Raw genomic sequence first — 14,315 nt, 5'->3', positions numbered from 1 at the left:
GACGCAAACACTGAATCATTGCTTCCGTTTGGGGCAAATACATGAACCTATGATGATCTGGAACCACTATTATTATTTTACTTTTCTGCGCCTATTGTATTAGATATTGCGGTCATTCAGTGGTCCTCAATACAAAGGGGAAGCTACTGGTTTGAGGATGAAAGAGGAATATTTATACAAATCGAATTTATTATGGGTCTCATGCATTAATAAGTAAAACATTAACAGTTTTGTTTCAGATGACCTCAGTATCTCTTTAAAAAAACGTCTGCTCAAAGATGCCGGAATGTCTACAAGAAGAATAAAAGCTTCTGTTCTACAACTGCTCATGGCCAAAATGGTCGCATTGCTGTTGTTCCCTACAATTCTGTATGAACAGAGACAGAAAAGGCGTGACGGAATATCAAATGAGGTAGCAGAAAAGGTGGTAAAGCTCATTCAAAAATGCAGATGCTGTTATCACGGGCATGTTGACAAAAGCAATACTGTCATTTTTATATTAAAATTGAGAAATCTCCGTTGCTAGTTTGCTATTTAAATGTGATATGTGGACTAAATAATAAAATGAAAACATATCGTTTTTCTCTGTCCAAAATAGGCTGTTTTCGTGAGAATCTTTCATTTTCAATTTCAGATGAAAAGTAATGCACTGTAAAAAAAGAAAACAGGATTAATTGCCTGAAAAGAGATAAATGAACCTCCGGATACGAAACCAAACTTAAAAAGCGAGGCACAAGGTTATGTACTGATCAGTGTTTTTTTTTTTTCCTTTGCATAGTTACATACTGGAAGAAGGAAATAAAATGTTGCCATGATCAACGAAGTAACCTGCAAACAAAAAGACAGAAAAGCACACAAATATGCTGTTCCACATTTTTCTTCAGAGTTGGGCCTTGGCTGCGGTCTGTGCTCTATTCTACTGAATGGAGCTCCTTTTGTTTTACAACTTTTGTTTCTTTACCTAATGGGCAAGCTGTAAAAGCCCTCTAAAACTGAACTGATATGTCAGTCACTTGGTCCAACGAGGAACTACAGTATATTTGATAATATTTCTATTGAAACATAGCGAATGATTCAACTTCACTGACCTGTAGGTGCTGAGATGGTGGCCGGTGCACTCGTCCTGCGGCCCCTCTCGGCAGTGATGCCGATGGTATAGAGCATGCCTGGTGTTAGGCCTCTCAAGGTATGAGACTCAGATCCTCCCGGGACCACTTCCTCTGCCCTTTGGCCATCAGCGGAAACACAGACAAGTCGGTAGGAGTCCAGCTTAGCCAGGGGGCGCCTCCACTCCAACATCATCGTTGTCTCTGTCACCTCTGCAACAGTTAGGTCCTTTGGTGCATCCAGAGCTGAAACAGAGAAGACAGGAGTTTGGAAATTGGCATTTGACTTCACTTATTCAAGGTCACAGATGAGCTCGAAGTCCATTTGACCTGACAAGTGGCGGCGCACCCTGGACCGTCACCCTCTCCAGTCAATCACAGGGCAGGTATTTGACCATTCAAAGCAAAATAAAAGGTTGCATAGCTTTTACAACTTTCAATTCTTCCTGACAGTAAAAATAAGGACACAAATAATGTTGGCCCCACGGAGAAGCGAATTCGGCACAGGGAAAGTCATTAATTAATCGTTTAAAATAGCAACAGGTTTTTGTTACATATTTTTGGAGTGACATATCATACCATACGTACAGCGTATTCACATAAGCTTTTCCCCTTCCCTATTTCTTTTCACTAAATTATACCCATTCATATGACAGTAACTGCATATACGCTGAAATGGAAGTTAATCTGTTAACCTGACACACACACACACTTATACCACAAAAGGGCCAAATTTCTTGCAAAGATTTGAAAAGCAAAAGAAATATTATTGGCGGTGCAAATGCATGAACAAAGCAAACTAAACTACTAGTATACAGTATATTCATGTTAATCTGTCACAACACATGAAAAATATACAATAGTGTTGCCACAATAGAGAAACAAACTACTGTCCTGTAATTGTTAAATAACAAATATCGCTGCGGTAGGTTAATTTACCGACATTATAAAGTTTGTAATCGTGTTATTGTAGTAAGAGACGAGTGAAAGCTTCATACCGGTCACAGCATTGGTGGTCGTGGGCAGACTCTCCCGTTCACCTTTCACTGCTGTCACTCCCATTCCGTACTCTGTGCCCGGTCTCAGACCTAAATAAAATTAATTATATTCAGCAATTCAAATAAAAAAGTGTCATGTATTGTTTGCTCAAATTCCTATATCTTTCACGAGTTGAATGCCTGGGAGGCTGTGTCATCAAGTGGCCAGCTGTTTTTGGTAATGGCTTCGGTGGCCACGGCAAACACAAAAACACTTTCACGTGGCGCGATAGCACAATAGGTTGCAGCCAAATTGCATTTCATGGTAAGCTTGAGCTCATAGTGGAACACGGCTGGTGTATTTGCATTGATGGATCTATAGGGCCCTTGTCGTGCTGCAGAAACACTACTCCCAATGATACAGCCAGCTTTGGAAACCTTTTGCTTTCCACAATTAAGCCCTCTCTAGGCCTGATCGCCTTTAATTCCTTTATTAACTCCCACAGAGGTCATCACACACAGAGTTCTGCAGCATGAAATTACACCTAATACACAGGAAACTCATTATCAATAAAATCACGAGCGTGAAGGCAATTACAGATAATAACTGTGTGAAAGCACCACTGAGGTGTGTGTGGAGAAGAGGGGGACGTCTGCTGAATGGACACAATGCTTTTCCATGAGATGGGCCTCCCAAGGACAAAGAATTGCGCCAGACAAAGACACTATGAGACAAAGTTTTTTCCTCTCCCTTATTGTGTCTAATCTAGAAACAAACTGGAGGAAAAAAACAAAAAAAACAAGGCTCAAAGCGTTGCTTTATAACGTCAACAGCATTGATAGATGAAAACATGTCCACTTCTCTTGCTTGAGCTCAAAGAGAAATAAGCTGCAGTGTGATTCAATTTAAACAGTGAATGCCAAATCCCCCTGGGTGGTTTTCTCATAAAGTGGACCTATTGTAGTTGGGCAAACATTTCATGATAGAAAACAAAGGCAAGCCATTGTGGATATGAGCTTGCAGAACATAACACTGTCCATTTAACAAGACACAACAAATAAACGTCCAAATAATCATACGAGTAAACATTTTATACTGGAAATTGTTCCCCCCCCCCCCCACACAAATACTTTTTAGTTGTGTCACTAGGATGCAGAGATAATGTGAGCCCGAAATAAATAAAGGAAAACAAAAACACTGCGTGCAGTGATAAAACTTGGATCAGTACCAGTCGGCCTACCTATTTGTTTGGACTAACATTAATTGGTCCAGGGTACTAAATGAACAGTTATCCTCCATCAGAGAATTCATGAACATCACTAACATTCATATTTTGTATCATATGTCAGTAGATATTATCATTACGGCCATCCGTGTGTATGATTTTTTTTTGTTACTTATTCAAATCTCTAAAGTTGCACAGAAATTCAGAGGTGGAAGTGTGAACGTCACAAGAGGCCACAACATCTCAGTTAGCATTTAGATTATGGCGTCTTTTTCTTTGACTTTTTGTGTGATGCCAGCCGGGTCCCAATCACAGCTAAGGAAACATTTGAAAATTGCCATAGAAATGGAACTAAGTGGGATGTAGGGAAGTGGTTGTACATCCTGGCTGCTCTGTACAGTAAGTTAAAGAAATGGAGTGCTATTTAGTCAGTTTTTAAGATGGTCCCTTATCTTCTCTGCACTTGATAATTGCTATTGAGATGGTAAATGGGTGGCTAATAACGGGAAACATGCCTTCAGGCTCTGTATCTGAAATAATCATATTCCTCATCTGAGGTTTCTACAGCTGTTGAGTCGCCATATTGCTTGAATGCTCAGAATGTCTGAAAAGTGAAAGTAAAACTTAATCTACTGTATATCCACATTCTGCACAAGCAGTGCACCGTAATTGTCGCCTATTTTGAAAGTATGGATGCTTTTTTTTTTTTTTTTTTGACAATAATGAGTGAAAATAGTGATGTTGGATACATTTGAGTAGGCTTGTTATATTAAAATCACTGTTAATACGTCATTGTAGAAGGAAGGAAGCCACATGAGGTAAGAGCGTGCTTGTACCATTTTAATCAATGACAGCGTGATAAATGTGATTTTTTTTTAGTTATTGAACATAATTTTGGGGTGCTGTTGTGATGTTCAACGGTATATTATAGCAATATAAGGTATAATACCAACTTGAACAAAGCGGGCTTTGTAAACTCAAGTAAGATGCAGTTTTTTATTTTTTTATTTTCTGAAAAGTTGTCATTTTAGAGGTGCGAGTATTCCTTCAGACAGTGATAATATATAAAATATGGGTAAACACTGCCACTTTATAATATAGTACATTTGCCTTTATCTTGCGGCGAAATGGTCTCCATTCTGTCAATGACGTCACACCAAGACATGGTGGCAAATCGATTTTGACGACATAAAAGGGGTGTTCCCAGGGCAAGTCGTTGTTTACCGATTGCTCCAAAACGGATTTATATTATTGGAAATGACTGCTAGTTTCATTTTTCTGAGCAAAAAATACATAAAGAGAACATATTAGCGAAATATAAATCATCTGAACTGCTATAGGTCCTTTAACTGGTTTTAGAGACCAACCATGAATACCAATATTATCTTGCTTTGTAAAACTGAGTTTCAATATTACTATTTTATAACCAAAATGTCATATGAGATGTGGGGCAAACAGTGTGAATTTCCTCTGTGCAATATGTAATTGAGAAGGTGTGTAACTGTGAGGCACTGGGATTGTCTGTACCGATGATCTTGGCCTGTGTTGTTTCTTTGGGACCGGCAGGGAAGAGCAGTTCTCTGTGCTCGCCTCCAGACAGAGGTCCATACTTAATGCGATAGTTGTCCACCTGTGCTTGGCTGTTTTTCCATTCAAGAGTGATGCTTTCATCAGTCAGCTCCAGCTTCTGAAGGTCTCTGGGGGCATCCAAGTCTAACACACAGAGAGAAGTTGATTTAATACTGATGGTAATCACTGACAAGTTGTTTCCGTTAGGGGCGATGACTGAATGCTTCGTACCGCAGGAAATATTTATCATTATTCTGAACTTGGTAGGATAGGTGGTCCTTTGAAGAACAAACACCATTTAACACACCTCAGTAGGATATCTGTCCTTTATAAAATTACAGAATATGTGGTCCTTCACACACCCCTCTCTATCCCTACTTAACCATCAGATTCTAAACCTGTTTGTGATGAACAGATAGTTGTCTGCAGCCCTTTGTTCAGGAAATAAAAATTTTGATTTTTACCATTTAGAATAAAAGGCATTAAAAGACATTTCCATACCTGAAAACATAGTTCAGTGCAAGGTCCTTACCTGTGAGGAATGATTCATAGACAGGGACACTGGACTGGTCTCCCTTCCTGGCTGTCAGAGACACCTCATATAGGATGTCTGGTATGAGGCCTCCGAGGTGGTATTGGGTATCTGTGGAGGAAAGCTCAACCACGCTGTGATCAGCAGGGCTGGGGCCAGGTCCAAAAGAAACACTGATCCCATCCACATCGGCCACAGGCTGGAACCAGGTCACCAGTGCCGTTGTGTCTGTCACATCGCGTATGTTCACCTGGCTCGGGGCGTCAATTCCTGGAAGGTTTGAAGCACATATGAGCAAATGTTCTTGTGTTGTCTAAAACCAGGGATAAATGTAGTAAAAGCACTTAGCATGTCAATAATCAACCTTTTTAGCTCCTCGGGGTTTACAGGTTTAATGCAAAGCCACATCAATGCAACTGCAGGACGACACTTGAAAAATAATATTATGCCTGACTCCATGGAAACGAAACGAGTTAAACTCTGTAAAGAACACTTGCTTTCGCAATATGTCATCAGATATTGCACTCGTCTTCAGCTGTCTGATAGGCAGTGGTGGACAGTAACAATGTACATTTTCTTAAGATGTTCTTAAGTACAACCAGTCCAAGATGTAACCCACTTGAAGTCAGCTGAGATAGTCTCCAGCTTACCCTAGTGGGAATAAGTGGTACAGGAAATGGATTGATGGGCTTTAGTATAGTTTTTGAGGATCCACTTTACTTGAGTGATTTTTGCTTTGGAAACTTTGACTCCACTACATTTAAAAAACAAATATTGTCCTTTTGTTTCCATCACATTTCTAAGAAGTACTTGTTACAGTTGCGTTGGAGAATTCTAAAAACTCAGTTTATTAGTCATTGCTTGTGTTCAAGTGGTGTTTCTGTTGCTGTCTCTTACACATCCGCCCCTCAGCTTGCTTGCGGGTAAAATCGAAGTCGGAGAGGAAAGGTGATGTGCAGCAGCTGTGCACTGTAAGTCATGGACTTGGCAGGCATTGAAGAAGAAGCTGCTTCTGCTCTCCCTTATCATCCGCGGCCATACCTAAACTCTGTTGGAACGCAGAGAGCTAAAGAATTATAATACTGTTTTAAATGTGTTTTCTGTTTACCACACATAGATTTCATCATGGCCTACAAGAACTTAAAGAGCCCGGGAGACGACGGGAACATCTTAAATTTTTTAGGTCGTGTGCACGATTTATAGCACGTGAGTCAATTGCTCGCTAATGTATCTGGCGAGCGCAACTTAGTAAGCCACAAGCGCTCATTACGTATCTCCTGCACGCAATTTATGAAGTTGGACATGCGCCTTGCATAGGTCTCACACGCAACTTATAAGTCAAACACGTACTTGATGAATTCAGAGAGTTAATGCACAGGTACGCTTTAAAGGTCCACGGCCCTCCATCCTGAATCAGTCCTCGTTTAATTCACATTGAAGCTCAAGTACATGGAGCTACAGGTAAGATGTATTAATATTTTACAAGTGATACAACTCAGGGCAGATGAGGCGGAGGGTTGACATGTTTCAGTACAGCACACCTATACCTTTATCTAATGTGAATTAAGTACTTAAATATTCTTTAACTCGCATGTGCGAGGTCAGTAAAGCACGTGTGACTTACAAAGTTGTGCTTGTAAGATATGTAAGCTGTGTGTGCGACTGTTGTGATAAAAAGCACTTTTAAAAACCATTGTAATACTTTTTAAAGCAATTGCTTACGTACTTTTACTGGAGTCATAATTCGATTTAGGTCCTTTGACTTTTATTGGAGTAACATTTGACCATGAGGATCTGTACTCTGATTTAAGTCACTTGAGCTGCGTACTTTATCCACCACTGCTGATGGGTTACTGGCCACCTTTTTGTTGAGATTATTGACAGTTAGCTCAAAGCAATTAGCATAAGGTTTGGAGATTCAGTTTTGTCACACAATGGAAACAACGAAAAATGTAGATTATCCAGTGAAATTTTAGACCTGCCATATGCTAAGAAGCTAAAATAAGAATATGTACAGTGTCACAAATCATCCATCCATCATCAATCCCACTTATTCTGTTCAGGGTCGTGGGGTGCTGGAGACTATCCAGGCTGACTTCAGGTGAAAGGCAGACAACACCCTGAACTGGTCACCAGTCAGCCACAGGGCACATATAGACATGGACAACCACTCACGCTCACATTCATACCATCACTGAATGGGAACTGAAGCCACGCTGCCTGCACCAAAGTCAGGCGAGTTTACCACGACACCATCAGTGACTGTGCTGTATATATAAAAAATAAAATAACATATATTTCTCTAACATCAACATACTGTCAAATAATTGATTATAAAAACAATCAATATGCATTCCTACAAGATTGTGTTCAAATAGTCACACAGCAAACACAGAGTGGCGCTCCCACAGGATATGGATGCCTCCATAGACCAGAGTGATATATATATAATATAGGAATTTCATAAATGCAAGTGGAGACACTTTTTTTTATATTCATGAGGTCATTCAAACATCATACAGATCAAAACCCCATGAAGGACATCTTTTCACCAGGGCTAGAATCAATGTGTCACACACAGTCAACTTTAGGAAAGACATCCCTCTGTGGAGGAGTACTAATCCACACCAGAGCTGAGCACAGCCTGTATGTGTCTCATTTGGGTGTCACAAGAGACCATTCTCTGGACAGGCAGGAAGGCATCCCTCTAAAGCCCTACTGTGTGACTGACTGGTACATTCCGAACATGGGCGCTTCAGTGAGGAGGGAGCGGAAGCACCAGGGTTTACCTGACACTTTGAAAGCTCTCAGCATGTTAAGAGAGCGTGAATGACAGAAAGAATTTTGAACCCCATCTTCTAATTTATGCTGATGCATGTATGTATATGTATGTGCAGAAAATGGCTTCGGGCTTTTTGACTTCATCTTGTATTACTGCACCAGAAATTTATTAGGAAATAAAATTAAGAATGATAAGGATAATGTATAGAAATACAATAGGCTTGACATATTATGAGAACTTGTTCTACCATTTTGCATGTAAAGACTTATGCAATGAACTAGTGCCTAAAATGTTGTGTGTGTGTGTGTGTTGTGTGTGTGTGTGCGTGTGTGTGTGTGTGAGGGGGGGGGGGGGGGGGGGTTTGATACTATTCAACAGAGTACACGATAAAACATTTTGATCAACACGACATAAGCGATTGGCAATGTGGGAAACAGCAGAGAATTTTACATAATCATTTTCATGAACGTTCCAATGCATTTGCAACTTGTTCAAATAAAAGGGGAGACTGTTGAAAGAAATGGACACAATGTGAAGATTGAACAAGTAGTTTTGAGAATTTCAATTCTGATCTGAGAAATGTATCAAAGCGACTGAGAAAATCTGTAAAACAGTTCCCAGGTGTCTTGACAATAGGTCTGTGACATGCTTTTGGGAATCCACACCAAGGAACAATAATTATACACTTCAAACACTCTAATTTGAGGCTCGCTGAACACTGTTTTGATAAGGCGGTTCTGTTTCATGGAAATTAGCCACTGCTTAAATTTGACTTTAAGTAATTTTGGTTTGTATTAATACCAAGCAAGGTAATAATAAATGTTCACGATCAAATACAATACAAACCTTTTTATCATGTTCTCAACCTCTGTTAATAAATTTCTTCGGGAATAATCTTCAGTGACTTCAAAGATATATTCGTACTGTATTGACAAAAAGTAACATATTGTACTAATAATATATTCAAATAAAAAAGATGTGGAATAGTCAAAGCAAAAAATATAAAAAGGCTGACACATACCCAGTATACATACAAAAATAATATAACATAAAGAAAACAATAATTTACAGTAATAGTAGTTTGCAACATGAATATGTACACTTACTTGTGATAACATTCTTGGAGGCAGGTGGTCCACGCTTCTTGTTCTTCACTACCTCCAGTTTGACTTCGTACTCCTGGCCAGGGCCCAAGCCAGACTGCTCAAAGGTCGTGTCTGGACGGCCGAGGGAGCTCAAAATCTCACCATCCTCCTCTTTCTGCAAGAACCAAAAAACATCACTCAGGAGCATCTTTCAACGTCTCTGTGTGTTGTGTTGTCAAAGAATGGCCTAAACCAATGTATCCCCCCCTTGGGGCTCTCCAGAACCCCAACCTAGCTAGCAACCTAGCTAAAAAACCTGACCCTCCCTTTCATCAGGCAAAAATACAACCCTTACAACCCCTTACACCGCTCCTAATAATATGACATAGTTTCACTGATATAGTCACATACTATGGTTATACCTGCGTGATCAGATCATACAAAGAGAAATTAAGACATTGTTACTCAAAATTGTATAAATCATTTTCATGTTGTTTTCTTACTCTTGGCTTGTCTAATACATTTTATTTATTTTTGTTTTTTATTTTGCAATAGATGAGCTATTAGAGTGATTTAAATTTTACGGGGAGGATTTCATATACCCCTCCGTGAGCTGTCACCTTATAGTGGTGGAGGGGTTTGTGTGTCCCAATGATCCTAGGAGCTAAGTTGTCTGGGGCTTTTAGGCCCCTGGCAGGGTCACCCATGGCAAACAGGTCCGAGGTGAGGGACCAGACAAAGCACAGCTCCAAAACCCCCTATGATGTTAAAGAATTCAGGAGGAGGTTTTCCCTTCCCTTGACGCGGGTCACCGGGTGCCCCCTCTGCAACCAGGCCTGGAGATTGGGCTTGAAGCCGAGCGTCTGGTGGCCGGGCCTGCACCCATGGGGTCTGACCGGGCACAGTCTCTTCCACTCTGGAGCCGAGCACGTGTGGGTACACTTATTGCCCCCCGGCTCGGTGCCTGTATGTTGGGGTTCACCCCGGTGCACGAGAGGGTAGCCTCCCTCCGCCTTTGGGTGGGGGGACGGTTCCTGACTGTTGTTTGTGCATATGCACCAAACAGCAGTTCAGAGGACCCACCCTTTTTGGAGTCCGTGGAGGGGGTGGAACGGCCCCCCCCGATCAGAACCCGAGTGGTGTTCTGTTATTTGACTTCTGTGCTTGTCACGGATTGTCTGTAACAAACACCATGTTCAAGCATAAGGGTGTCCATACGTGCACTTGGCACCAGGACACCCTAGGTCGCAGTTCGATGATTGACTTTGTGGTCGTGTCCTCAGACTTGTAGCCGCATGTCTTGGACGCTCGGGTGAAGAGAGGGGCGGAGCTGTCAACTAATCACCACCTGGTGGTGAGTTGGCTCCAACGGTGAGGGAAGATTCCGTTTCCACCTGGCAGGCCCAAACGTATTGTGAGGGTCTGCTGGGAAGGTCTGGCAGAATCCCCTGTCATAAGGAGTTTCAACTCCCACCTCTGGCAGAACCTCACCCACATTCCGGGGGCAGTGGGGGACATTGAGTCCGAGTGGACCATGTTCAGTGCCCCCATTGCCGAGGCAGGGTTAGGGTTAGGGTTAACCCTAACCCAGAGCTGTGGCCATAAGGTGGTCAGTGCTTGTTGTGGCGGAAATCCCCGAACCCGTTGGGGGACACCAGCGGTGAGGGATCCCATTAAGCTGAAGAATGAGTCCTATCGCACCTTTTTGGCCTGTGGGATTCCTGAGGCAGCTGATGGGTACCGGCTGGCCAAGCGGAATGCAGCTTTGGTGGTTGCTGAGGTAAAAACTCGGACGTGGGATGAGTTCGGTGAGGCCACGGAGAAAGACTTCTGGACGGCTTTGAGGACATTCCGGTCCACCATCCGGTGTCTCAGGAGGGGGAAACAGTGCACCATCAACACTGTGTATAGTGGGATGGGGCGCTGCTGACCTCGACTCAGGACGTTGTGAGTTGGTGAGGGGAATACTTTGAAGACCTCCTCAATTCCACCGACACGCCTTCCCATGAGGAAGCAGAGTCTGGGGTCTCTGAGGCGGGCTCTCTTATCTCTGGGGTTGAGGTCACCGAGGTGGTTAAAAAGCTCCTCGGTGGCAAGGCTCCGGGGGTGGATGAGATTCGCTCGGAGTTCCTAAAGGCTCTGGATGTTGTAGGGCTGTCCTGGTTGACACGCCTCTGCAACATCGTGTGGACATCGGGGACAGTGCATCTGGATTGGCGACTGGGGGTGGTGGTTCCCCTTTTTAAGAAGGGTTACTGGGGGGGGGGGGGGGGGGTGTTCCAACTACAGGGGGATCACACTCCTCAGCCTCTCTGGTAAGGTCTATTCAGGGGTGCTGGAGAGGAGGGTCCGTCAGGAAGTCGAATCTCAGATTCAGGAGGAACAGTGTGGTTTTTGTACTGGCCGTGTAACAGTGGATCAGCTCTTTACCCTTGGCAGGGTCCTCGAGGGTGCATGGGAGTTCACCCAACCAGTCTACATGTGTTTTGTTGACTTGGAGAAGGCGTACGAACATGTCCCTCGGGGTGGGGCAGTGGGGGGTGCTTCGGGAGTATGGGGTACAGAACCCCCTGATACGGGCTGTTCGGTCCCTGTACGACAGATTAAGAGTTTGGTCCCCATTGGCGGCAGTAAGTCGGACTCGTTTCCGGTGAGGGTTGGACTCCTGCCCTTTGTCACCGATTCTGTTCATAACTTTTATGGACAGAATTTCTAGGTGCAGCCGAGGCACAGAGGGGCTCCGGTTTGGTGGCTTCAGTATTGCATCTCTGCTTTTTGCAGATGATGTGGTTCTGTTGGCTTCATCAAGCTGTGATCTCCAACTGAGCGGTTCGCAGCCGAGTGTGAAGCGGCTGGGATGAAAATCAGCACCTCCAAATCTGAGAACATGGTCATCAGTTGGAAAAGGGTGGCGTACCGTCTCCAGGTCGGGGATGAGATCCTGCACCAAGTGAAGGAGTTCAAATATCTTGGGTTCTTGTTCACGAGCGAGGGAAGAATGGAACGGGAGATCGACAGGCAGATTGGTGCAGCGTCTGCAGTGATGCAGACTTTGTATCGGTCCCTTGTGGTGAAGAAGGAGCTAAGCCGAAAGGCGAAGCTCTCTATTTTATTTTCGATCTACGTTCCTACCCTCATCTATGGTCACGAGCTGTGGGTCGTGACTGAAAGAACAAGATCCCGGATACAAGCGGCCGAAATGAGTTTCCTCTGCAGGGTGTCCGGGCTCTCCCTGAGAGATAGAGTGAGAAGCTCGGTCATCCGGGAGGGGCTCAGAGGAGACCCGCTGCTCCCCCGCATTGAGAGGACTCAGGCATCTGTTTAGGAAGCCTCCTGGACGCCTCCCTGGTGAGGTGTTCCTGGCACGTCCCACCGGGAGGAGACCCCGAGGACGCCCTAGGACATGCTGCAGAGACTACGTCTTGCCTGGGAACGCCGCGGAAGAGCTGGAGGAAGTGGCTGGGGAGAGGGAAGCCCAGCCTTCCCTGCTAAAGCTACTGCCCCCGCGACCCAACCTCGGATAAACGGAAGAAAATGGATGGATGGATTTCACATAAGCCCTTGGGGCTTCTTTTCCTCGATAACGAAAACTCCAATTCATATGAAGTTGGGACATTGTGTAAAACGTAATTAAAAACATGATTTGCAGATCCTTTTCAACCTATATTCAATTTATTACCCCATAAAGACAAGATATTCAATGTTCAAACTGATAAACTATTGTCTTTTGGCAAATGCGCACTCATTTTGAATTTGATGTCCTGTAATGGTTTTAATCATGTAAAGCACATTGAGTTACCTTGTGTATGAAATGCACTTTATAACGAAATTTGCTTTGCTTTGCTGTTCTGAAAAAGCTGGGACAACAACACTCAAGAAGTGTTTGTGAACTGAGGACACAAATTGTTGAAGCTTTGTAGTTTGAATTCTTCCCCATTCTTGCTTGATGTACAACTTCAGTTGCTCAACAGTCCGGGGTCCCCGTTGCTGTATTTTGCGCTTCATAATGTGACAATGAATGTCTTTCATTGGAAGACAAGTCTGGACTCCATGCCTTTACTACGAAGCCATGCTGTTATAACGTGCAGACTATGCCTTGGCATTGTATTGCTGAAATAAGGAGGGACGTTTCTGAAAAACATGTTGCTTGGATGGCAGCATATGTTGCTCCAAAACCTGTATGTACCTTTCAGAATGAATATTGCCTTGACAGATGGGCAAGCTACCCATGCCATGGGCACTAACACACCCCGATACCATCGTAGATGCTGGATTTTGAACTTTTCGCTGATAACAAACAGGATGGTCCTGATTTTCCTCTTTGGGCCGGAGGACACAACGTCCATGATTTCCCAAAAACTATTTGAAATGTGGACTTGTCAGACCACAGTACACTTTTGTACTCTACGTCAATCCATCTCAGATGAGTTTGGGCTCATAGAAGCCAGGGGTGTTTCTGGGTGTTGCTAATATATGGCTTTCGTTTTGCATGTTAGAGTTTGAACTTGCATTTGAAGATGTCATGACGAACTGTGTTAACTGACAATGGTTTTCTGAAGTGTTCTTCAGCACACATGGGAATATCCTTTACACAATGATGCCGTTTTTTTCTCTGTAATTGCAAATTCTCTGCAATTACAAATTGAGAAACGTAGTTATTAAACTGTTGGACTGTTTGTTGATGCAACTGTTCACAAAGTGGTGAGGTTTCGCTCCTTCCTTGCTTGTGAACAACTGAGCCTTTCGGGCACGCTCCTTTCATATCACATCATGAAAATCACCTGTTTCCAATTAACCTGTTGACTTGTGGAATGTCCCAAACAGGTGTTTTTTGAGCATTCTCAACTTTCCCAGTCTTTTGTTGCCCTTGTCCCAGCTTTTAAGGAACATGCTGCAGGCATTAAATTAAAAATGAGAGAATAGGTTAAAAAAAAACAATAACCTTCATCAATTTGAACAGCATATAATAGCTCATCTTTGTAGTGTATTCAACAGAATGTAGGTTGAAAAGAATTTGCAAATCATTGTATTCTATTTG

At 43.0% G+C, this 14,315-nt stretch overlaps 1 protein-coding gene across 3 annotated transcripts in view; it reads right to left on the bottom strand.

The window, feature by feature from the left end:
• Positions 1-14,315, bottom strand: part of LOC133400424 (tenascin-like) — a 133,004-nt gene that overhangs the window by 22,488 nt on the left and 96,201 nt on the right. For all 3 annotated transcript variants that reach the window (XM_061673078.1, XM_061673077.1, XM_061673079.1), the window contains 5 exons: positions 9,299-9,452; positions 5,411-5,680; positions 4,837-5,022; positions 2,105-2,194; positions 1,089-1,352 (listed from right to left, as the gene is read on the bottom strand). In XM_061673078.1, coding sequence (XP_061529062.1) covers positions 1,089-1,352; positions 2,105-2,194; positions 4,837-5,022; positions 5,411-5,680; positions 9,299-9,452 — 964 coding nt within the window. The remainder of the gene's footprint in view (positions 1-1,088; positions 1,353-2,104; positions 2,195-4,836; positions 5,023-5,410; positions 5,681-9,298; positions 9,453-14,315) is intronic.

This window comes from Phycodurus eques, chromosome 3 (genome assembly GCF_024500275.1).
Source record: "Phycodurus eques isolate BA_2022a chromosome 3, UOR_Pequ_1.1, whole genome shotgun sequence".
Classification (NCBI taxonomy): Eukaryota; Metazoa; Chordata; class Actinopteri; order Syngnathiformes; family Syngnathidae; genus Phycodurus; species Phycodurus eques.
Note: the sequence above shows the minus strand (reverse complement) of the source record. Positions and strands in the feature narration are given on the sequence as shown.